Source organism: Zonotrichia albicollis, chromosome 4 (assembly GCF_047830755.1).
Source record: "Zonotrichia albicollis isolate bZonAlb1 chromosome 4, bZonAlb1.hap1, whole genome shotgun sequence".
In the NCBI taxonomy this organism is placed as follows: Eukaryota; Metazoa; Chordata; class Aves; order Passeriformes; family Passerellidae; genus Zonotrichia; species Zonotrichia albicollis.
The window spans coordinates 36,815,443-36,840,989 of NC_133822.1; the positions used below are offsets into that span (position 1 = coordinate 36,815,443).

General features: G+C 47.3%; 2 protein-coding genes across 2 annotated transcripts in view; one reads left to right on the forward strand and one right to left on the reverse strand.

Annotated features, from left to right (window-relative positions):
• GSG1 (germ cell associated 1) overlaps positions 1-25,547 on the forward strand; it is a 110,688-nt gene that overhangs the window by 55,196 nt on the left and 29,945 nt on the right. The gene's annotated exons all lie outside the window — the stretch shown is intronic.
• Positions 1,768-16,857, reverse strand: EMP1 (epithelial membrane protein 1). The gene is made up of 5 exons (XM_005488722.4): positions 16,582-16,857; positions 5,362-5,479; positions 4,262-4,364; positions 4,017-4,157; positions 1,768-3,428 (listed from the first exon to the last, which is right to left on the reverse strand). Exons 2-5 carry the CDS (start codon positions 5,437-5,439, stop codon positions 3,265-3,267), a joined length of 486 nt encoding a protein of 161 aa, XP_005488779.2. The 5' UTR covers positions 5,440-5,479; positions 16,582-16,857; the 3' UTR covers positions 1,768-3,264.

The window sequence follows — 25,547 nt, forward strand, 5'->3', positions numbered from 1 at the left end:
CTGTGGACCTGGGCCTTGTGAAGCTTGGTCCCTGAAATCCCTGTAATGGCTCTTGCAGGAGTGACATGGCTTTGTGTCTAACAGTCCATGTGGCACTGGGTCAGTGTCACTTCAGGCTGTGTTGAAGATAATTTTTGAGCAAACATCTGTCATATGACACAACCAATAGTGCTATTTGCTCCTATCCTTTTCTGCTTCCTTATGTTTTGTAATTGATCCATATTTGCTGGCATCTGCTTTTCTGTTTGATGTGTTCTGTCTTGGTAGTGCCAAATGTAAATTCATGTTTGTGTGCCCATAATGTAACAGGATTCAGAAGATGGTGGCAGGAGCTACTTGGTGTGGAGCAAAGACTGTCTCATTTGGAATGCATTATGCTTCAGGGTCCAGATAACTAGGTTTGTCAAATGCCAGGGGACTCAGTGACTTTTTCCACCTGTGCATTAGGGTACTGATCCTTTAGTGGCCCAAGTGATTTTTTTCAGCCAAACCAAGCTACCCAGAGTGTCCAACAGCCTTCATATCCTTTGTAAGCTATCAGTGACAACAGTTTGTGATGGCAGAAATGCTGTTGGAGACCACTGTTCAAAAACTGAGACTGTTGCCTATGACCTGGTCATGTCAACAAGGTTGGCATTGCCTTGTCATCCTGTGAGTATCATATTGTCACATCTGTACCATGCTAGGACAGGACACAGATACCAGCCTGGCAGTGGGTGTGCTCCTGCAAGGCTCACTGGTAACTTCCCTCAGTGCTCCCCACTCAGTGGGTGGCTGATGTTTCACCTGTCAGTGTTAGCCTTGGTCTTTGGTTACCCTGCACTTCTAGGAGTGCCAGGAGCATGAGGAACAGCAGGACTCAGTGCCCACAGGACTAAGCAGTGCCCACAGCACCAAGCCTGCAGAGTTCAAGAAGCATTTGGACAATGCTCTCAGGCACATGGTGTGGCACTTGGAATGGCCTGTGCAGGGCCAGGAGTTGGACTTGAAGATCCTGATTGCTTCCTTCCAACTCAGCGTATTCTATAATCTGTGACTCCTGGAACCTCCTGAGATCAAGACAAGTGTCCACCCATGGCACACTGTGAGCCCTTCCCACACTCTGCTGTAAGAGATCCCCTCTGGTTAAACCTCAGCTCTTGAAGATTCATGTCACCATTCCACCCTCAATTAGCATGTCTTGGCTCTCCCTGCTGTAGATTAATGGATAAAGAAAAATTTCCTACACAGCTGATTCTTGCTACATCTTACCTCACAGCTCACAGGATCATGCCCCAAGTTTTCTGAGATCTGCCAAAGTCCTGGGCTTTGGACTCTCTGCTAAAGCTCTAGAACTGCAGAGGTGTTTGGCCAGACAACGCTGGAGAGGCAACATCAACTCGTGAGACCCAGGCAAACACCTTGGTGATTTTGCTTTAGGACAGATGAGACTCTGCCAGGGTGAGAAAGTAATGATTCCAGCTTTCCTGGGTGTGAGGCAAAGCCTGGCACTGAGACTGAGTGATACCACCGCTCACACTGTCTGCCTGAGCTTGCAGGCAGCCTGAAACAGGAGCTCTGGGAGCTCTTCTGCTTCCTCCTTCCCTCCAGAACAGGAAATCTCATCCACTGGTATGCAAGAGAACATGGTAGTTCTGCATTGTCTGAAAGGGCTGGGCTGAGATTCAGTAAGAACAGCAAGTACTTCTGCTAACAAATATCTGAAACACTAATGGGGAAAAAGAAAAACAAAACAGAGCAAAACTCTTTATTAGAAAGGGAATCAGATTTTATTTTTATACCCACAAAGTTAAAAATATGCATTTCAAAATATTTACAATGACTATATATGAAATAACCTTTGTTAATGAAACACCAACATACAGTACTAGAATATATCCACCAAATTGATAAAGTCTACGTAAGAAGAAAATGTAACAGAAAGAGAGAGAGAGGTAAATAGCATCCATGCACAATCTGTACTAACATGGTTTTTATATTCTCTACCTTTTAGATGTGAATGGAGTCACAGGAAATTTTGACCTAGTCTCTTGCCTCTTGTGGTGACTGAGATTCTTCAAACTAACAGAAATTTGTGGGTTGCAGCAGTACCAGTGCCTTACTTTCCTATGCCAGCCTTTCACATGGGGACCTTGTGTTACAGAGTGGACTCAGAATCTTTCAGCAACCCTGGGAGGTAGCTAGTTTTTATGGAAGGATTTGGCAGATGAAAAGCACCGGGTTAAGTGGCTGGCCTAATGTTGTGCAGCAAGGAGCAAAACTCACAAGCCCTTCTTCCTCTCTCCTAGTCTCTCATTAGGGAATAACTTTCCTCTGCTAACCATTATCTGCTTTTCAGGTGAGCTTTGTCACAAGGTGGGGCACTCAATTAATATCATATACCAGGTGATGATATAGGAAAAAAGCCCTGCCTACACATAAGAACTTGTCTCAGTAAGGATCTGCGATGCAGCAGTGCTGTTACCATGTTCTGGAGGTGAACAGAAGATTATTGACACACATCCAGGTGGTTCCCTCCCTGCATATGTACCACTGAGCAACTGCACCCTCTGTAATTAAGAACCTCTGTATATCTTTACCTCTATTCTCTCTCTCTCTCTCTCTCTCTCCATCATCCATGCCTGTATATTTGCCATTCCTACTTGTATCTTATTCAATCATGGGAATATCAAATAGAAAACAGAACAGCAAAAAAATTTGCTGCCTTTTTTTTGTAGATATTTTAATACAAAAGTAATCCAATTTCTATTGTTTTTTTCTCAGTTTAATGTCTTTAACGTTCTCTTACCTGCATATATATATATATATATTAAAAAATGTAACAAAAGGCCCATTCCATTTGTATCAATGGGCAAATAAAGGGGTCATAATCCTCACTTGCCCAACCCACAAGGCACACTCAAATGTAAGTGAGAAGGGCTCTAGGAAGAGAAAAAGATATAGCCCTTGTTTATGTGGTGCCCTTTAATCATCACTGCTGAGCTTGAAGCTTTGTGAAGGTATGGCACAATGTTGCAGAAAAGGAGGAGAGCTGTCTGGGTCCCTTGCAGATTTCTAGCCCCAGAAGTGCTAGATCAGTAGGAGTTGTTTCTCCCTCTCTTTGATGAAGGAGGTTCTGAGGATTCTAGCTTTGTTAGTGATTTTTCTGCAGTGGCAATGGTGATGATGGTGGCTGTTTTTGTCTATTGGCCCAACAGTTCTCTCAGCAGAGTAATTCTTCCCCACTCCCAGTAGCCAACCCTCTCCCCTGGACTCCCATCAGCCTTATTTTTTCCTAAGAACAAGGTAGAGGATGCCGATGATGAAACTGAAGCAGAAGCAGATCCAGGCCAATATGAAGCAATAGCCATGGTGAGGATTTGTGGCGAACGCCACTGTGCTTGTGAACCGAGCTGTGTAAATGGAGACTGCAATCAGAATGCACATCCCTGTGGGAAGGAAGAGGGAAAAGAGAGTTGGAAAATGCACAGAAACTAGCATTGCCGCAGGACTTCTGAAGAGCTGCTATCCCCTGAGCTTGTAATGTATGTCTTGTGCCATATGAGAGAGGAGCTGCTGCCCATTTGGCTTATTTGTGGAGGATTTCTTTTGCAGCTGTGATGACATAAGACACTTGGGGCTTGTTTAGTGGGTGCCATGAGGAATAAACCTTTGTTAGCAGAAAATCAGTAATAAGATCTGACGACAGTTTGGTGCTACGTATTGAATCCCAAGTGCAGTAGCTAACTGTTTATTCCCCTGCTCCCCAAAACACTTGAATCCTTTTTGTTGTCTTTCAATAGTCTTTTGCAAAACCCACTGGGATTTCCTAATGAAAATCTGGAAATACTTTCATTATATACAGCCAAAAAAACCCCAACCCAACACTTTCCCATTCCCCGGTGCTTTGTTTTGTAACAAAAATTGGGCCACTGGAAACATTTACTGGCTGACAACCTCCCCTGGTGGCTACTTGTGTTCACAGAGGCAGTGCGACACCCAGGGAGCCAAGGCACCGTGTGCAGGTGCATACTCACAGCAAACCAGCATGACGGCTCCGGTCATGTAGAAACGTTTGCCTTTTTCCAGGGTGAACAGCTGGACAATGAACAGGACGAGTGCCACAACAGAGAAAATGATTGAGAGGATCATAAAGGCTTGCACGGCTTTGAGGGAAGCTGTCAAAACACAGAGAATGGATTGGAGAAGGTCAGGACTCGGTCTCGGCAGTGCTCATCAATGTCCTGTGATTCACCACGACGGAAATGCGGCTGTAACTTACCCTCATCCTGACTGCTGACTGGCAGCTCAGTGCAGGTCCTGTTGCACAGCAGCCACAGTCCTGTCGAGATTGTTGCATAGCTGGAAGAACCCACCATCCAAACCTGAAACAGGAGAGAACAGAGGTTGTGTCTTGGGGCAGGAAAGCTTCTTTGCTCTTCTGTCAGACTAAACCGTGAAGCAAGCACGGGTATCCTAACTGCCCAGAAACGTCGGCCCCGGACAGGTGGGACACTGGCTTCCAGTGCCAGGAGTCATTTGGTCTGGGTAAAACACCGTGAGGTCTGTTCCAATCATTGTGGAGAAATCCCCCATGTCATCCTGACCCTCCTCCTTTGCGAGGCGGGTGCGAGGGGACCCCAAAATGCGCTCCGACGGCTGGCGGGGGGCACGGGCAGCGCCACCAGGGGTCCCCCTGGGCACAGAGCTCCCGTGGGCCCACCATGCCCCTCGGCGTGGGATGCGCCAGGTGGGAGCGGCCCCGGCTGGGGAACAGTGCCGGCACTGCTGGATGCACCAGCCTGGCCCTGGCCGGGGAACAGTGCCGGCACTGCTGGATGTGCCCCGGCAGGAACAGCCTGGGCCCGGCCAGGGAACAGTGCCGGCACTGCTGGATGTGCCAAGTGGGAACAGCCTGGCCCCAGCTGGGGAACAGTGCCGGCACTGCTGGATGCGCCAGGTGGGAACAGCCCCGGCCGGGGAACAGTGCCGGCACTGCTGGATGTGCCAGGTGGGAATAGCCTGGCCCCAGCCAGGGAACAGTGCCGGCACTGCTGGATGCACCAGGTGGGAACAGCCTGGCCCCAGCTGGGGGAACAGTGCCGCACCAGGGCTGGCACTGCTGAGCCCCATGGAGGGTTGGTTGATGTGCTGCGGGCTCGGGGGCCCGGGAGGTGACAGACAGAAACTGCCTCCTGCACCATCCCGGCTGCCTTCCTGCTCCCTGAGCCACCCATCGCTGCTTCCTCTCTCCTCATGGCTGTGAGTGGATGTTCCTCACCCTCACCTGAGCACCCACCCCCGATCTGCCGGCCAGCCGTGTCTAAGGCCGGCTGTCTGCGGGAGGTGACAGCCATGCCTCGTCCAGGGCAGCCCACTTACGTTGGCAATGGTGGAGACAAAGAGCATGATGACAGTGGCGATGTGGACCACAAAGATACCAGCCAGCAGCACCAACATCTTGGGTCTCTTCTAGGTGGTGTCACTGACACAGAGAGCTCTGAGGGAGAACAAGAGCAGAGGGAGGATGTGAAGGGAAGAACTGAGTCAAAGAACAGCATTGCCATAAGATTTGTTTACATGCAAAACCCCAGGCTGATCTTAGGTTCACTCTGGAAATGTGGAATACCAAAAATAAATAAAAAAAAAGCCACTAGAAACTTTGTCAAAATCTGCTCAAGAAGTTAAATAGAGCCCACAGATTAAGGAGCCAGTATGGGAGGAGATGTAGAGCATGGGTAGATAACTTGGGGGCATGTAAAAAATAGCCTGAATATATACACAGGTTGCTTACATTGATGTGTGTTAATGTAAAGTAAAAATGCCATACTCCAGGCATATATTCTAGGAAGAGGAGGTTTTGCCCTGGGATTCACAGAGGTCAGGAAAGATTCTTCTCTTCCTGTTCTCCTCTGGTGTCTCAGCCTCTTCCAACTGGCCTGGGTCACAGACAAATGGTATGGAATGGGAGACTGTGGGCTCCTTGGTGCCTCAGCTGTGGAGTAGTTGTGGAGAGTGAGCCAGAGGGGTGGCCACTACTCCACAAACCACTCCTTTAAGTGAAGGGGATAGTACAGAAATGCCATGAGGTTTTCTGGAGCTGGGGAAGATGCCCAGGTTTGCAACAAAAACTGCCTGTTTCCATTTTAAAACTTGAGGCATGCAGGTCACTTTATTAAAACAGTAAGGTTCTCCTGTAATGCAAATTCCTCTTTGGTTTGTTTTGGTTATTTTTGCCTCTGTACCCTGCAAACTTTTACTTTTTTTAAGACTTCCTGTCATTGATGAACATGTGATTGGAAAGAGAGAGGGGAATGTGCTTTAGAAAGCTTGCATGACGTGGTTTGTCAAGACTGATGGCTTCTCACCTGAAAAACGTGAAATACAAGGAACAAATCTAAGCTGTGAGAATGAGCACAGACAATTGACACAAATCAAATGAGTGTATTTCAGTCAAAAGCATTTTGAATCCACTCTGTGGCCAGTAAACTTCCTAGAAAGTTTGACAGGCTGTGCTGCTCTTTCCCTCAGAAGTGCTGGTACTGAAGAGCAGTATCAAGCATGTGATTAATGTCAGCTGTCAAGTTATTTTGGTCCAGGTGACTCAGGTAGAGTCTGATGCTGTCACCATTTGTACAGGGTGTGGCAACACTGTCATGAAACAACACACTTATACTTTATGATGTCCTTCACACAAACTGTGACAAAAGGCTTTGTACAGTCCCATTCATGTGTCTTTTTCACTTGATGACTCCACCTACTCCACTACCGTCTTTCCTCTCACTGTGGCCACGAGTGGGAGGGTATTCCTGTAAAAGGCTGCAGCTGTTCGTGGCACTGCTTCATTACCATTTCCCAAACCACAGTAGGTAGGCAGGGCTTCTCCATCAGTGTCACTTTGATCAGTTCAGCATTAGCTGGGGACCAGGAAGAATTCCTTGAGTTTAGGATCTCAAGGAACCAGTTCTGTTAGGTCACTGCTCCCACCCAAACAAGGCTACTCTTTAGTGAGACAGATTAGGCTGGGTGACTAGTCCCATCTCCTCAGCAAATCTTGTCTACTCTAAGGTTCCCTTCATCTGGAGAACTCTCTGGAGATGTTAATCCCTGACTCGCTGAATGTTGGCCAGTTTTGCTTGTCTGCTTTGGGGTGTCTTGGCAAACTCGTGCTCTAGAGCTTGGTTTGGCTGGATGGCCTGGTCACTGCGACCTCTCTTGTCACAGTGCCTCCCTTAGTGATGATCCTGGGGAAAGCACAGCCTTCTTAGGACTTGTACTCTGACTGTAGTGACAGACACTTATGATTTCAGCACTGCTAAAATTCAGGTTCTCAACAGTATATGCAGGCTACCACATGAACACACTTAACCTAAGAGTTAAACCCCTTTCCATTGTAAAAGGAACGAGAGTTTCAAAATGCTGGATGGCAACTGATACAGATATCACCACTGCAACTCAAACCAGAAACTATTGCTGTTGCCATGACTAAGTGACAAATCTGCAGCAAATTATTGAGTCAAATCTTTCTGTCCCTTTGACTACTTCCCTTTATTTTTCTTTTTTTTTTTCTTTTTGTTACCTTGGCTCTTACACTTACTTTAACAAGTGCTCTTGACACTATAGGGATGCGCCAGGTGGGAACAGCCCTGGTTTATGCTGACTAACATAAACCAAACTGACAAATTTGCCTGCTCTGAAATTTGCCTTTACTAAACAGTGGCTAAACTTTCTTCTTTCTTAGATGGATGTATTTTTCCATGGCCTCTTTAAAATCTCATTCAGCGTATTGTTTTTTTTTTTTTCCTTATTATTTTTTAGGAAGCTTCAAACAAAGCTTTCTACTTGAAAGATTAAAAACCTACTTTCATGACATCCTAAGGACTAGAACAGTCCTTTTGAATGCATCTTTTGTTTGCGTTCAGAAATGAAAATGAGGGATAAAATGTTACTTTACAATGTGAAAAAAAAAAAACCCAAAATCGTGACCCCACGCCCAGGACTTTGACCAATACGCTAAGAAAAAAACTGAAATCCTTTATTCCCTTTGCTTTTTCTGCCTATTTTAGCACTGCAGGAGAGCAGTGTTAGTTCAGGTGCTTTCAGTGCACCTACTTCCTGAGAACGTCAGCACCTCTCCCTGAATACACACGCTATCAAACGCAAACTCCCCCAGGGGATATGTGCTCACAGCTCAGTTTTGATTCTTTGTGAGTTAAAGCACAAGCCTCCCCCTGTATTCATTTGCTTTCCCTTTTCTTCATCTCTCTCTGCCTGTTAAATAAAACACGAGAGAACAATCCCAGAGGAGCCGTGGGTGAAGGAATGGCACTGAAATAGATTCACTTCTGCCTCTGATACTGTGGCGTGGACATTTCCTCCCATTAGACAGAGAAACTGGCAGAGCATCAGGGACTGACAGGATACCTTTTCCATTTGTTAAGGGTGAGACATCTTTCTCCGCTACAGGGTGGGGTCACATTGCTGGAGCAATAGGACAAAATTGCATGCAAATGCCTTTTCTTCCATTCCCCTACCTAAACTGCAGCTGCATTTGGAGTTCCTCAGGCTCTTCCTGGGCTATGAGTCAGTCTTAGCCTTCCTAGAGCTGCCAGCTTTTTCCACTGACTCACCCCAAAGCTCTCAAACCCCACAATAACTTAACCCTGAAAGATTAAGCACTCAGGACGCTGTCAGTTTTAGGACTGCTTCTCAAGAACCAGTCAAGCAAACAATTTGTGAGTCTTCCCCAAGCATCCTTCAGAGGAGAGACCCCAATTAAGCCAAGAAAAAAAGTAATGAGACATAACAGTAGAAGGACTACTGAGGCAGGGCAGGCTGGTGGGGAAGGGAAAGTCATGCATATGCTGAACAGCCTGCATGAGTCAAGGGAAGATTTTGCGCTGATAACAGTGGACTTTCCTTTTCATGGGGTGATGGATGAAGAGAAATAACAAGCCACACCAACAGTAAGCATGAATAAGAATCACCATAGAAGCCTTCAGCACAAAAACCCTGCAGGTAAGCACGACAGACTCTTAGCTGTGTACAGATTATTTCTGACCATGCAGGAGTACAGATGCTGGGGAACAACACACAGCTCTGCTGCACCCCAGATCCAGCTCAAGCAGGCTGGTACTATCTAGTGCCTAAAACTAAGACAAAGCCTTCTCATACAGGCAGATTGTTGCCACCAGAATCACCCCTATGTCTACTTAAGTGTTTTGGACCTTCTGCCTGAGGGCAATACAGAGAAGTGAGTCCTTGCCCCTGGTTTGCATCCAGCAAAGGATCAGGATGGAATGTGTAGTGCCACTTGGAGATATGATAAAGGCCAGTGGTATAGCTCCTCAAATATAGGGAGGGAGTTACTCAAGAGGGTAAGCCAGATTAGGGAGAGGTCCTTTGCTTGTGACAGAAAGTGCATTGCAGGGAAAGGACTGCAATGGTAAGTGGGATAAGTGTACAGGATGTTTCTGCTGGAACAGTGGGGTTGTTTCGGGTGAAAAATCAGGGCACTCTCAAGTAAATTTGAAACATTTCAGATCTCAAGTATTCCTTAATGGATGTAGCTCGTCTGACTTCCATTTCCATCCTCCTCTCTGAACTGCTTGGGACTGCCTCTCCCAGGCTGAGTTGGTGAGGTGCACTGTGAGAGAAGCTGGCTGAGGTGAGAACCCAGTCAATATCCTGTAGCTCCCTAGAGTTTCCAGGGAGAAGAAGACATCTAAAATGCACTGCCTATGCACACTGGTGACCTCTGACGCCTTTCAAAGTGAATTTTTCAGCTGAGGACCCTTTAGTTCGATACATTAGATTTCTCAACAATGGAAAGATGGCTTTTTGGGGAAAAAACAAATGCCTTTAGTTAGAATGTCAACAAAAATCTCCACAGATTGAAAACAACTAACTCAAAAGAAATTCTGCCTTTCCCAGCTGCCCCTACAGAATGTAAGGAAGGCAGTAGTAAGTCAGGCTCATGGTCTGACTCTCCCAGTCTCTGATGGGGACAACAGGAGGTCCAATATTTAGAGAAAGCATATGAACTTGGCCACTGTCTGAGGGGCACAGTGTTACAGCAGGAATACTGGTGGTTCAAATCAGGGCCAAGGCCACTTGGAAATGAAGGATAAAACTGGACAGTAACGGACAGGAAGTAAAAACTGTCTGGTATTGTTTGAGACAGCCACAAGCTTCCACCTCTGTGACCAGTGCATTCCTCAGTGCAAAGCCAACCCACAGATAGCAATGCTGCCATGTTGCTACCAGTAAGGGAAACCTCAATGTGGTCTAAAACCTTCTGCAGAATTTGTACACATGCTTTTTTACTGATCTGAGACCATGACTGCATCTTAGCCCTGCTACAACTGCACACCTTGTCCTTGTGTGGGCTATAAGCACCAATCCTCATTGTGCCCAGAGCCATTTCACAGGATGCAAAGATGTGAATACCTCTCTGATATTTCAGTGGCATGATGACTTTGGACATGTCACGACGTTACTAGAAAGCTCACAACAACTTTAAACAACAGGGAACTTTGTTTCCACCTTTTGCTCTGTCTCTTGCTTCAGATCCTGATGAATCCAGAGTCCTTGCTGACTCCAGACTTTTACAAACGACTGTATGTCAGCACTGCTGTTGACAGCCTGGTTTTGACAGACCAGCCTGACTCAATTTACAAGTCAGATGCTTTTTATAGACATGTTGATGAGTAGGTTGGTGCCTCTGGAAAGAGATTTCACTCTGTGTGTGGGAGAAGGGCTGGGCAGGAGGCGTGCGTGGGCACATGGAGACCTTGGAGCCTCTGGCTCATGGCACTGAGATCTCACCTACAAATGGGAACTGGCTGTGGTGACCACATGGGCACAGCAAGGCTGTAAAACCACCAGGTTAATGTCAGACAAAAGGAAAGTGCAGCCCAGCCCGAGGGGCTACAGCTGAAAATAAGTTAAAGTAAATGGAAGATTTTGTCTGGTTCGTGTGAAGCATTTCCTGGTGGAATGGATCAATTCCATTCCCTCTCCAAGAGATTAGTGGAATTGCCTTCCCAAGGGAGGGGTGAAACACCAGCATGTGAAAAATTTCTTATGGGATCTGACAAATTCCTCAAGAATCCACCCTTGGTGATGAACCTCCACTCACTGAGAGATGCAGAGGGGAGTCACAAAAGATGACACATAAGGGTTTTCCAGCTCTCATGCTCATGATTCATATAAGAGTGGGGAAATATCAGAATTCCTAGGGCAGACAGTGAGAAATTGGCATTTTCTCCAGAAGAAACCACCCTCGAGTGCTCAGCCATGTGACAACATCAACTGAAACTCCAATGCTGGCTTGGTAGTGGGAAAGGGAAGAGACAGCTGCCTGGGGCCTGGCGGGCAGCCAGCAGCGCTGCTGGAGGAAAACACTGTCACTCCTCACCCCAGGCACGCCAGGGAAGGGCTGGGACTGAAGGGCAGCGAGTAGAGGGAGGGTGGGGAAGGGAACCCTGGAGCTAAGGGAGGCACAGAAGGGTTCCTCTGCTCCCCCAGAGGCGCCATGCAGAGCACTCTCACCCCTCAGAGCGCTGGGTGCTCCCTGGGTGGGTTAATTAGACCCCTGAATGCTGGCAGGAGCTCCAGCAAGATTCTGAAATACACGAGAAACATTTGTGGGAGAACTGACAGTCTGGGTGTTGAGGTGTTTGTTGTGTGTGTGCATCTGCAGCTCTGTGTGGCTCCCCCCATGACTGGGGGTGTGCATCTGTGGGATCCCTGTGAACTCTGTCTGTGTGTCTGTCTGTCTGTGTGTGTGTGTGCACAGGTCATCTACCTGTGCCACACTGGCAGTGCCCACATGGGAGAAACTCTCTGACAGGAATGCTCAGGTTACAGAGAGGTATGAGCAAAGTACACAGATCACTTGTGGTGGGACTTCCTGCTTCTCCTCTTTGAAGGACTGTGAAACCCACATCAGCTGTGCTTTTGGCTGCATTCTTGGATTAAAACTGCAGTCCTGTGATTTGCACAGACAGTCTTGTGTAGATATTCCTTTTTTTCTTTTCCAAAGGAGGGTAACTCTAAAAAAGAAGTTGCATCTTACAGTGTGTCTGTCTCTCAAAACTGCAAAACCTCTGAACATGCAAGCACAGCCCATGAGACGCTGAGGAAAGCGTGACTGGGGCATCTAAAGAGTCTGAGCTTTTGGGTCAGTTTGCTTTCAGGGTGCCTTTGCTCCTGCAAGCCATCCTGGAAAAGACTGTGCAGGATTCAAATACAAAACTGTGTGAAAGCTCCTTCTTTCAACCAAAGTACACAAGAGATGAACTGGGAGGAGCGAGCATGTGTATAAAGCAGACACAGGAGGAGGCTGTGCAGCCTGGAGCTGGTCAGTGCTCTCTGCAGGGTGGGGTAAGGGTGGCCATGGTGTAAAATACCCCATCTGGCTCTCAGAGGGCTCCTCACACCTGTGATCAGTAAGATACAAGCTGGTTCATGTTCCACGTGGCTCGGGAGGCATCAGGAGCTCCCCTGCTGAGGGCATAGCCGCTGGCCCAGCTGCAGGCCCTGGAGGCCGGCCCACAGCCCACAGCTCACAGGGATGTGCCCAGCTCTCCTTCAGCAGGGGCCCACATTCCTGCAGCTGCTCTTCAGCAACCCTCTGACCAGCCTGCTCCAGGCTCTGAGCATTGTGTAGCTCCCCTCTTGCTCCAAAGGCTCTCACTATCCTTCCCAGAGGCTTACTGGAGCCAATACAGGGAAGATATCTCTCTGGAATGAGAAGAATGTGGACAATGGACCCAGTCATGGAGGTTGCTTTCACAGCTCCCCTCCTTCAGCAGACTCTGCCCTGTGAGGGCAAAAGGACAACAAAGGTCCTCACCCTGTATTTCCTCAAATACAAAAACATATTGCCAGGTGGCCTCACATCACAAGGGCTAAGCCTTCAGCATGAGTCACTGTTCACCTGTGTGAGCCACCCCAGTGCTCAGGGTTCAGTGCATTTCCTGCAGGACTGGGGATGACCCAGCCCAGATCTGTCCCTGGGCTCTCCTCGTGGGTGTCTCCCCATGCCTCTGCTACAGACTTGTTTTCACAGGGTAAAGGGGATAGATCTCAATTATGATCTTGGCAAACTTGTCACTCCCTTGAGCAATGTGGGTTCTGGAGCTGAGCTGTCCTAACCTGTCCCTCCCTTCTAAGACAAGGCATGGGCTATATTTGGTCTAGCCAAGAGAGCACCTTCCATATACTCTCTGCCCTCCTGAATACAGCTCAGGAGGAGAAGGATGCATGAAGCTGCAAATTTGGCCAGAGTTTCCTTTGCTCATTGTCAAGCTGTTCTAGCTAAAGAGGTACTTTCCAAAACTCTCCCAGCAGGGTTTGAAGAAATCACACTCCAGATGGCAGCCCCGAGATGTGCTGCTTCGCTGCTCTCCCTGCAGTGTAATGGCAGAAAGCAGCTTAAGAGGCACTCCAGATTTCCCTCTGGGCAGTTCACGCAGGCAACTGCTGCTTCACCCTGTGTCATGCTGTGGGATGACTGGGTGTGGACTGGCCTTGCCAGAGGATCAATACAGGAATAACTGAGATGTGCTTCAGCACATTTGTTCACAGCCACTGTTGAAATGACTGTGAGTTAGTTATCAATCCTGGCAGGGCAATAGAGAAGAACCTCCTTTTCTGTGAATGCTGCTTTGCCTCAGCAGAAAAGACCAATGAAGCATTAAACATCCATCTTCAGATGTGAAGATTGGAAATCCCCTTCCTCACCTTCCCTTTTAGAGGAGTGGAAGACCAGCTCCCTGCCTTGAAGGAAGGGTAAATAAACCTCGTTTTTTAGTTTTAGCTCAATAATTTTTTGTGGTAAAACAGAAGGAAGGAAAAAAAATTAGGAGTGCCATGCCTTGCAGCCTGCCTTATGTTGTGCTGGGTGACAGTGCTGTCACTTCCCTGTTGAAAGGTACAGGCACAGGGACCTGTTGAGATCAAAGGGGTCTAGTATTGCTATTTCTGCCTTACAGGGCACTTGAGCATCTGAGGGCAAATTCCAGCCCAGCATCAGGTGTCTCCTCCTTTGCCATCCATGCAGCACTCAGTGAAGGGAGCACTGAGTGACCTGGGGCTGAGCAAGGCGAAACATGCCACGGGAGGGTGTCCCAGCAGCCAGCTGGGGATTATGGGCCCCGTGAAGGCCCATGGGAGCAGGCAGGGCTGTGGAAGCAGGCTCCCTCCTGCTTTTGCTTGCTCTGAGGAAACAGAAGAGGGCACAGGCTGAGTGCCATGTGCGAACCTTGCGGCTGGGAGGGTGACGAATAGAGAGAAGGATTAGTGCTTGCAGCAAATCTCCTCAATCTCATTATAAGCAAGGCCCTGAGGTGGCTCTTTTACCAAAAACATGCTGGCTATTATCAGCAAATCTCCCAGAACTGTTTCAAAATACAACCTCTGCTCCACCCCAGACCGCCAAACAGTAATTCCTGCGATTCCTGCGTGCACTGCACCGCTCCCACACTGCAAAACTCAAAGACCACCGGCTAGGCCAGAAGGGCCGGTTTTCCAGGCCCAGGGCTCTGTGTCCTCAGCAGCAGGGTCTCACTGGGGGAGCTCTAGCAGCCCTGCAGCTGAGGCACCCACTCCCAAACTTGGTGCTTCTCCACAGGATCTCAGGTCAGGCACTCCTGCATTAATGTGTCCTTGGGTGTGGCTGGACTCCCTGGCTGTCAGGGGTATCCCTGGGGATGGCATGTACCCAGTGGAGATCCCGGCTCACGCAGGGGTGGCCGGGATGAATGGCTCATGTGTGTCACATGTCTGGGTGGTTAGTCATAGCTGGGGAGCTTCCACAGGAGCCTACTGACAGGAATTCCTCAGTGTGGGTGGGTTGCAGGGCCACGCCAACAGGCTGCATTTCAAGGGCTGCTTCCAGGCACTGCAGAGTTAGTAAGGTGCCTCAGTTTTGATCCTTTTCTGATGCTAATCCCCACAGGAGCAAATAGAAATAAGCTGCCTTCTAGCCCTCACTGTCTCAGTGCTCACAGTCCCCAGGTGGACTAGGGGGAGGCATTTGGCTGGTTTAAACCCCTGTTATCATAGGAAGAGTAGCTAATGGGCTCCAGGTTTTCACACTCTTCATGCCCACCTCCCTGGAGTGTTTGCTCAGAAAAGAATCCCACTACATCCAGAAATGTCAAGTGGGCAGTTCCTGGGCAAATCTGCTCTCAAAGGTGCCTTGAGGAATTCAAAGCTTCTGAGTGAAAGTTGTTCTGTGGCCACAGCATTTTTTTAATATCAGTATGATTTAGTTGTTAATCTTATTAAGTGACAACTTCCAAAAATGCTTTCTTCCCATTCCAGTTTCTGATGCCCTGGAAACACTCGCTGCCTCAGTCAGTTTCCCCACCACTCCAAACACATTTATTTCTTAGTCAAAAGGCACCACTGCATGACTGAGCTACAAGCAGCAGGGCCAGAGGGGACGTAAAAATTCACAAAATCTATCCTTTTTCCAAAAAGTTACTGTCAGTTCAGCTTCTAGCTCATTCATATAGTAATTATGCACAGTCCCAGCCTGAGCCCCACCCATTCCTGGCTGTATTGGGCTAAATACTGTTCAGTCTCTTTCAAACCCCTGAAACTGTGCAGGGGCGGGCTGAGTTCCTGCAACAGGAACCACTGTGGTGCCAACATACTGGCTTTGCTGCACTCCCTTTCGCAGACCTCAAAAATAGCTCGGATTTGACCGCAGGATGCAAACCGCAGCAGGCAGACGAAACAAGAGAAATGGTGAAGAAGGGGAGGGAAAGAAAGAGGGGTGGTTGCATAGAAAAAAGGCAGGTGAAGAGGGAGATTTGCCAGTCTCTGCAACCCTACACTTCCCATCAGTGTCTCTAGCTCCTTGACACACCCTTCCAGCAGACCGTGGTGCTCTAGCAATTCCACCCGCTCCCCCACTTTGCCTCGCAGTGCTCCCCACTCCAGTGGCTGTCCTGCCACAGAAGGTGTAACACAAACTTCTGCCCTTCACGTGGCTCTGCTCAGAACTGGGGCTTGGCTTCGACCTCAGGAGCCAGAACCCCTGGAAAAAGAGATTGTCTCCATTGTACTCCAGAGTCTGCAGCTTTGGGGCCTCTCAGTCTTCACTTGGAATGATTGCTATTGTTTTAAATTAGAGCTTGGCAAACTAATTATGGAGGGGAGAGAGACAAGCAGAAGTATTTGAGCGCCAGAAAAACTGAGCCTGCAGCCCTAATTCCAAGCAGGCATTTTTCCACATTTGTCAACAATGCTACTCCAAAAGCACAGAGCAGCTCCTGAGCGTGACCTGGCCCAGGTTGGGCACCCGTGCCTGCACCCTGGCTGCACGTGTCCTGGAGGTGAAAATAACATTGCTGCTGCCAGCACTCCGAGGCTGCAACCAGGGTGCTTTGCAGCGCCCCTTTGCCCCATAAGGCAGCTGGATTTCAAAGCAAAAGATGAAAATTAAGGTGTGTGCCACAGCCAGTTTGAGTGCCAAGATGAAGAAAAGTGAAGGGGCAGAGGAGAAAGGCAGACTGGTGCTGTTAGGAGAGGAGAGCAGCCACTGAGGGAGCACCGTTGGTGAGGATTTTCAAGAACAGCTCTTACCGTGTGGGCTGGGGCGGATGCTGGCACCTGTGGAAGAAGGAGCGTGCTGGGCTGCAGTGCCGGTGTCCCGGAGCGCAGAGCCGGAGTGAAGGGGAGTGACCTGCTGGTGGTTTAAGTTTCCTCCGGTGGTGTGGGAGGGTGGTGTCTTTCCACTCTGTTTTAAAGGAGTTACTATGAATCAGACTGCCTTTAAAGAGAAGGAAAAAAAAAATAAAATTAATGAGCTACGCCCTGTTTGGTTGGCAGGGTGTCAAGAGTCTCTGGGAGGAAACCAGCGATTCAAAGAAATCTGTGCAGGGCTGCCTGTGACTCAGTGTGCAGCGCAGAGACCGCAGCCTGGAAAAACGGCTGACGCTGATCCAGCTGAGTAAGAGAGGCCCACAACAGCATCTGTTTATAAAACTGAACTTCTGGTTGTCATAAAAAAAAAAAATATGTATAGCTACAAATGTGGCAACAGGGCTTCAACAATAAAATCACTCAAACAAACAGTGGGTTGGCAGGGGGGATCCCGGGGCTGGGTGAGTCACCGTATCCCCTCCCGTGCTGCATGCAGAGAAGGCGCTGAGGCTGACAGCACGGGGGAATTCAAATCGGACCTGTGAGGCTGACATGGACAACACTTTTGGGAATATATCAAGGAGTAGAGATGCTCAAAATGCAGCCCTGCTCTGGTGGTGACTGGAGTGATTTGGTCAGATAGTGGTGGTTTGCTTCCGCAGAGAGAGCACGCAGGGAAGAAGAAATAAGGAGCTTGTTATTCACAGTTTTCTGAGGTCAGCATTTCTTGCCATCTTAAAGACTTCTAAAAATAGATCATTTACATTTGCTGAGAATTGGCTGGTGGAGTTGTCTCATAGATGCTACATGCAAGATTTAATAGGGATGTGCTTGAGATGTGGGTGAAAGGGGAAGAAGTTGGTCAGGAAGCATCTGTGTTAAAATACAATCCATGTATATATATATGTATATCCATACTGTGATAGAGCTGGCGGTCTGCTACTACCCTGCCTTTGCAAGGCCCAGCAAGAGATAAGCAGATACTGACAAAATACCTGGCAAAAGTCTGAGGATGACATTTGATTGCCTTTATTTGAAAAACAAAGCTGGTTCTCTTTGAAATCTATACAGATTAAAAGATCTTACTGGTTTTCAGATTATTCCTGCTGTCTGGTGTTATTGATATGTGTCTGGTCTAATTTTAGACTATAGCAACCTGCTTAGAAAAGAGCTATGGATAAAACAGCAGCAAAGATGACACATATGGTGGGCAAAGACAATCCCGTGGGAATTTTTCCACTGATGGAAAATAAAGACAGTCTTTTTTCCTGAAGGATAAAATAAGCCTAACTGTGTTTAATACCTGTGAATTAGAATGTGCTTCTTGTTGATATATATGAATACAATATTCAGGAAAGGAGTTTATTTGGAAAGGAAAGTTTATTTGCTTTCTCTGCAGTAGAAGCTGGCATTGAGCTGCACTATCCATTTCCCCTGCTCTGTTCTCCTGGCAGAGTTTATTGGAGTGAGGGATGCTCAGCTCCATACAAAGTACTAGAGTGCAGGATCTCAAAGCAAACTCTGTTGACCATAGTTCAGCTGTGCTGAGGTATCCTCTGCCCCAGACCTGTTCACAAGTGACTGCCCACCTGTCAGGGACCAGCTGCCTGCAATCACAGAACTGCTTAGTGGCACCCAGCAGACAGAGCACCTGCAGCAAAAAGACACATGGGGCAACAACAGTGGAGCCCCTTAAGGGGCTGGCTATGGAGTGAGCCATGACTGCTGAAGCATTATTTGTCATGAGAGAGCAAACTAGTTTTGTACAAACTGCTCTCTAACCTGGGAGGCTGTGACAGGCAATGGCCAATATCAGAGGCTTCACAGGGAGGTGGAGGTGTTCTGCAGCATCAGCATCAGCTTCCCCACAGGAGCTTTGCTTCCTAGCTCTCCATCTGGAAGTGTTGGTGCCCAGCCAGCAGAGCAAAGAAGAGTAACCAGACAGGCCACACAGGCTGTGACCGTGGCCCTGGAGGAGCACTGGTACCCTGCCAGCCACTGGCTTCATACCTGCTGCTAGACCTGCCAGGGGTATGAGGGGGGTAACAGCACGTGTCAAGTGAACAGGAGTGAGGACAGATGCTCCTGTTTGGGAGCAGTGCTGCACATCAGCAAGGTGATGGCTTAAAGAAGAGAGTACCCTCTCACAACAAGGTACAGTGAGGCCAGGGGAGAGTTCAGCTTCCATTGGGCAGATTGGTAACTCGTTGAGATACTTCCACCTTTCATATGTATACAGAAAAAGTGTAGAAGTGAGGGAACTTCTATCAGTAGCTTAAGGAAGGACAAAGTTTCAAGATGATAGGACTGTTCACATTTTCTGTAGCTGTTTCTGTGGATGAAAGGTTAGCCCAATAGGTCTTTGTGTGGTGATGGAGAACCAGCTCTATCCGCTCATCCAGAGAAGAGGCTGGGCTTGCTGTGTGTCTGCAGCAATTTCTTCCTTTGTGGTGTGTGGTTTCCACAAGGCAGGTTGCAATAGAGAACCCATGACATGAGAAGTCTCAACATGAGATCAAAAGTCTTAAGCATTCTGCAGGTTTGACATAGTAAGGTTGAATTGCCTAAGATCCCCATGCCATACTTCATGGTGTCCCTTGACTCAGGCATCACTCATTTCACAGGCTTTTCTGAATGCCTGCAGTTTGTTAATTGGAGGTGGTCAGGTCAAAGCCATGAGAATTTAAGAAGTGAGAAAGTGAATTAGCATTTCCATGGGCAATGAGAGGGTGAAGCTTTCCCACACAGTGCCATGCCTTTGCTGAAGCTCTTCCCAAGCCAGCAGCTTGCAGCTGCTGTAACTCTGCTTGTTTTGCCATGCCCCAGACATTACTACTTATTGCCATTTTCAGGCATTACTACTGTCTGTGAGCAGTAGCCCTTGGCATTAAAGGTGAGTGGCCCAAGTGACATTAGATAAGCATTAAGCCTCTGCAAGCCCAGATCAAAGGAGGATTGGAGGATATGACTGGGAAATGGGGTGTGAAGTTAGGAGTGGGGGAGGCATGGTCAGGCTTGGCTGGGAACATCTAGAGCAGATTGCTTTTAGGGACTGGGGGTGCCAGGAGAAACAGACCATACGTGATGTCTCTGCACTTTGTGCTTATGCAAGAATCTATGCTTGGAAAAGTTCTGTAACTGAGTTCCCATGCTCTCTGGGATGCTCTGAACAGGAATTTACCTGTATGCTATTTGGATGTGATTTTCTAAATTACTTTCATCTGGATACTAACTATCTGCAAACACATATTGCATATTGAGCCCTGCTTAGTCTAAAGAACATGTCTGTCTAACTAAAGAGTTCCTCTCTCTTATATGTGCTATTTACTCTGTAGATCATCTTGCTGGCTGGTTGCAGGGCAAATGGAAGTGATACTATGTTCACTGCTTCTACACTTGTCATGACATGGAGAAGGCGGGCTTGAGCCTCAGCTGGTGTGTGGGTTTAAAGAAATAGAAACCATCAAGTTTCACACTGCTCTGTAGTGGTGTAATTGATGTGCTTGTGTGTGTTGTGGGATTATCCACGTGATGCAATAATTTGCAGAGACATAGGATAAATCTCAGACCCGTGTGATAAACTGCATTTGTCACGCTTAACTGTGAAGAGCTTCAAATGTAAGCAGGCATCCACTGGAGAGGAAAGGGCGGTGGTTCCCTTATTTATAGCTTCACAGTTTTGAGGAAACAGATATTGCAAGTCCCACCTCTGTGGTTTTAGTAATTTCTCTAATGTGTCTGTCATGTTCCTGTCCCTCCAAGGACTGCTAGATGTCCAGTACTTTGGGTGGCTGACTTTGCAAGCTCAGTGGTACAAGAAAAGGGTGGATTACAATCAACACTGAACAGATGCAGCTCTTCCTGTTCACAGTTTAGTTTTTGGGTTGGGTTGTTGTTTTGAGTTTTAAGGGTTTGGTTTTTTTTTTGGTTTGGTTTGGGTTGGTTCGTTTCTTTGCTTTGATTTTTTTTCTTCTTTTTTTTTTTTTTTTTTAATGTCAGGGATAATTTCTGTCCTAAGTACTCTGCTAACTGTATGATGAGCAAAACCCACAGAAACATCTACATGTGATTTTTCCAAAATCAGTGAGCGTTGCCAGACTGACTGATCTTTTGAAAGTGCAAGATAGCTATTGAATAGAAAATGCGCTGGGTTTGTAGCATTTGTGTAGGCATGGTTTGTCACAAAGCTTTAAAAGGTAAAAACTGGAATAGTTCCCTTCAGGACTTGAGCAGTGTGCGTGGGATCTGTGACAGAAAGCGTTCCCCTCGCCTCACTTATCACATCTGGGAAGACCCAAAAGTTCCCTTGTTTCTTAACAGGAATAAAAAAGTTGATATAGACATGAGATAAGGGGATCATTCCTGCCATGGTTTCATAGTGATTGGAATGTAGTTTTGTCCTCCCATTTGGAAAGAACCATAACTTTGTTCTTATGTCAGAAAGGGAGGTATCATTCTGCTGTGCAGTGGGTGCTCTTGCTTCCGAGACTGTCTGCCAATCACACTGAGGTTGCTGCAGAAGATTCTGTGGGCCTGGGTTCATGGCAACCCATTTGTAACTGGTGAAGGGGTTTGAATTTGTTCTCAGGGGATGGGTAGCCCAAAGGTGCCTTGGCTTCCTAGGTTGGATGGGATGAATGTGATCCTCAGGCTGAGGTTCTGAACAGATGGAGGAAGCAGCATGAGCTGGCTGGACCTAGGAACAGAGACCCAAACCTGGAAAAATTAACTTTTTCTGTGCTCTGGTGTAAAAGAAGGCATGGTGAGAGCCATCTAAAATGTGGTGGTTTTCCCCCTGCTTTTACAAGAGCAGGAGAACTGCAGTCCCCATTTCATTTTCCCTTACTTTAATCTCCATCTTAGTCTCTTCTTTTTTTCCATTGGTTACAGCTCAGCCGAAGGTATTTGCTTATAACGTGCAAATGGTGCCTCTGCTCTGGCAGACCCATCTGAGCTGTCACTTTCCACAAGAACCTCTCCCACTCCACATCAAAGGATTGGTGGTGTTCTCCACCTGCACATGAAGGCCTTTCTTATGCATTCTGGCAGGCAAAGAGGTTTTCTTTATTGCTCTCTCCTGCTCCTGGTTCATTTCTAGCTCTGTCTTCTGTGACTGTTGTAGTGTGCACTGCACAGTACTGATTGCTACACCAACAGGTTTTACCATATTAGTAGAGGAAAAAAATCCTACAGGCACCAAGAAACGGCATAAATTGACAGTGCCTTACTGTTCTTTAATTCAGTGACAACAAAGTGAATTAGCTGCTTGACTGTCCTGCATCCTAGACTGCAACTGTGTTGATTTTCCATAGAAATGGACCTTGGTTAAGAGGCCAAGGCAAGGGCAGGGTGCCCTTTGCGCTGTAGTTGAGGTTTGATAATAGGACATATTTTTATTTATCTGCTGCTCCCATGTGCTGTATGCATGTTAGCTCTACTCAAGGATTGCTGGGTTTCTTCTTAGACCAGATGTTGTAGGATCTCCTTTTGCAGCCAGAGGCAAGGTTTGGAAGGCACATAAAGGCTTATGTACTTGCTTCTCACTCTTCACAGTATCTTGCTTTTTTGAATCTCAGCATGCCTTTATTTAAATAATGTTATAGCATCACAGCCTCTACAGATATGGAGGAAGAGTGCTAGCCTGGAAATATGGATGGCAGAGACTGAAAGGGACCTGGCATATTAACAAACCAAGCAGGCAGATCACGTTCACAACTAAATGGAAAGAAAAGCTCAGGGAAGAATTCCTGGTGGTTACCTATACTGATCTCCTGTTGAGGAGAAGGGTTGATGGAAGGGGGGAAAGCACTAAGCTCAATGCATAGGAAGAAGAAGAAGAAGAAGAAGAAGAAGAAGAAGAAGAAGAAGAAGAAGAAGAAGAAGAAGAAGAAGAAGAAGAAGAAATAGTAAAGTGTCTCTAGGATGGAAAGACAGCTAAACATTGACAAGGTCAGGGCAGGACAGAGAGGGCTGAACACCATGGGTGATGCAGCCAAAGGACAACGCCTCTGAGCTCCAAGTTCCTGAAGAAAGTGCAGACAGCTGGCAGGAGGCTGGGAAGTTCTCTCCTTTCTGTTGCCCTGCATGGAAGAGGGAGGGGAAAATCTCTAGGTTTGTTTCTTCATTCCCTGAGGGGGAGAGAGACGGAAATGATTCCTGTGACTGCAGAGCAATGGTTCCCTTCTGAAAGAGGAAACATCTACTTGTGTCACACTGCGAGCCAGCTTCCGAGGGCATTTGCAGCAGGACAGAACCAGAACAACTTGAACTGACTTCATGGCAGTTTTTGTGATTAGTGAATCAGGGATTGAAGCAGTGCCACCGTGTCAAGAAACTGGTGGTAAGGGGAGAATTTGTGAGGGGGAAAACCTCTCACCACAGCATAAAGACCGAACATTTAACTAAGCTCTCTTTCCTTGCTCCCTGCCCCCTTTGCTTCTTGCCAGCTCTTGAGTGGACTTTTGAGAAGAAAAATAAATTATACTTTGCTTCCCTTCATGTGTACCCGCTCCTTGTCTGTGCCTTTATGCATTCTCAAACACAAAAATTTTTGTGACTCCATTCCTTCTGCTTTTGTAATGTACAGTCACCGCTCGTGCGGCTCCCTCATGCTTGAGGCAGGATATGGGCAGGAAATAATAGCACAAGATTCAAACTGGAAAAATGCAGACCTATTATCTGGGGGAAAATAAATTCAAAGTTAGCTATTCAGAGGGTGTGAGCCTTTGGAGCTTGCAAGAGAAATAAAGTTGGAAACAACTTAACAGGAAAAGAGGAGAGAGAGCTGGAGGAGATCTTACAATGTGATAACACAGAAGAACACAGATCATGTCATTTAGAGTTCTTCAGATGTTGATGTCCCTCCAACGTTCACAGATCTCACAGCCATATTTCACCCCCAGATATGCCCTACCAGTGGTAATGACAGTAAAAGCTAAAGGTTTTAATTTCTGACAGATTTTGCTTAAATCCTTTGACAAGGGATCTTTCTCTAGTGTAGTCCCAAACGGTGCTGTGGGACTAAGGAATTGCCTGGATGGTCTGTGATACTTTCATACTAGTCACAGTCAGAGTTGTCATGTTCCCGTGCAGCTGTGTACTGGGAATGCGGGGGAGGAAATGAGCTAGCAAGAGAAAGGGAGCACTCACCACATTGCCAGGCTCTGAGCGTGATTAGAAAACACACAGTAGTAAAAGTCTGGGCTTTTGGATTTCAAGTGTGCTTATTAAGGATGATGTTTTGTGAGTGTGAACAAAATTCAGCAAAACATCTCAAGGTCACAAAATGATTGCTTGTATTTGATAGATGTCACAAAGTGATTGCTTGGATTTGATGGGTGTGTTAGAACACCTCCATCCCTGTGAGATATGTGGCAAAAAGTGAGAATTAGTGAATTGAAGCAAAGGACATGATACAGGTAAAGAGTACTCATAGGTGAAGAATAAAGACTTTTGGAGATAAACTGAAAAAATGCAGATTTTGAACCTTGGACTGAAGCTTAAGTGTTGCCCTAGAGCTGTAGGTAGTGCCTTGATGAGAAAAAATGTTACATCTCCTGTGATATGCAAGAGAATGGGTCTACTTTATAGTACTCATCAAAATTGGACTAGGGGATCAAGCTGAGCTAAATGAGGCACAGGATGAAAAACCTGCAACAACAGTTTTGTGGTGGACAGGTTTGGTATGAATGCTGAGGTTTTTGGGTCAAGTGAGGCACAGAGAAAAAAGAGACACCATCATCTTCATCAGTTCCAGAAGAACAGGGCAAAAGTCTCCTGAGGGCAGGGTCTGATCCTGCCACAGTGCTGCTGTGAGTGTGCTGGGGCAGGCAGTGTGCAGGCAGCTGACAGGGCACTCCAGTGTCCTATTTCTGTTGTTGTAGCTAAAGAGGCAGCGAGACACGTGTTAGGAACTACTGTGTGGTACTTGTGTTACAGCTCTGATAGCTGGTTATAGTCCTTAAAATGACTGTTTTCTATGATGGTGGGGAAAGAGGCCCTTCTGAGTCATGGACCACTTACAGGACAGCTATGCCTGCCACATCACCACCAACTCCATCAGCTGTCTGCAGAACCCTTTTGTCTTTAGGAGAAGAGCTCAGGGTGGAGGAGAAGTGAGGTATGGATGTCCTTTGAAATCTCCAAATGTTACAGCAAGGATGGCCTCATCATGTGTCAGGAGCAGTAGTGTGGCAGGGCAGACCAGCTCTGACCGGGCAACGAACGTCTGTGGGCTGCACAGCTCGGGGGGTTCCTTGTGCTGCCTCCTGTCCTCTTGTTCCAGTCCAGTGCTGTCACCTTCATGGCTCCATCCATGCAGAGGTCATCTCCATGCCATGGGACAAAGAGTGGGCATGGTGAAGTGTGGTATGGTAAGTTAAGAGAGATCTCTGCATGCCACAGCCACCAAAATAAGTGACTGCAGAGTGAAAGCAGGATGGAAACAGCAATGGCAAATGGAAGCTGCAAAGTCTTTGGTAGCTGATGTGCATCTCCATCTCTCAGAGGGGTTTTATTGTTGTCTCTGCTGTCCCCTTTTGGGGGAGCAGGATACGTGGCTGTGTTGGAGAAATGAATTCCAGCCTTTCTCTTTGCTGGAAAGCAGTCCTGCCCTGTAGTCACACAAGTGGCCACTGAGGTTCTGCACTGCACTCTGTGCCAGCAGCAGCTGATGCTGCTCGCCAGTGTGGATCACTGGGTATGCCCTGTGTCCCTACCAAAATGCCTGGGGAGGGTTGCCAAGCTGAGAGGCTCTGAATCAGAGATCTGTGGAGGTTTTTCTTCCCAGGAGAGCAGTCTCTGAAGGCAGGCTGTTGCTCATCCCGTGGCTTGCTGGGTACCATGCATGCTGAGTTCTTAATACAAGAAAGGCCAGCTTGTCACTGTAATTTAAAAATCCTTTTGCC

Bases quoted from the DNA above. Each gene is read 5' to 3' on its own strand.
- EMP1 (XM_005488722.4), bottom strand. From the start codon at position 5,439: ATGTTGGTGCTGCTGGCTGGTATCTTTGTGGTCCACATCGCCACTGTC. The intron at 4,158-4,261 runs GTAAGTTACAGC...GTGTTTTGACAG, and splicing joins AGTCAGCAGTCAGGATGAGG to CTTCCCTCAAAGCCGTGCAA. The intron at 3,429-4,016 runs GTGAGTATGCAC...TCCTTCCCACAG, and splicing joins AGCCGTCATGCTGGTTTGCT to GGATGTGCATTCTGATTGCA.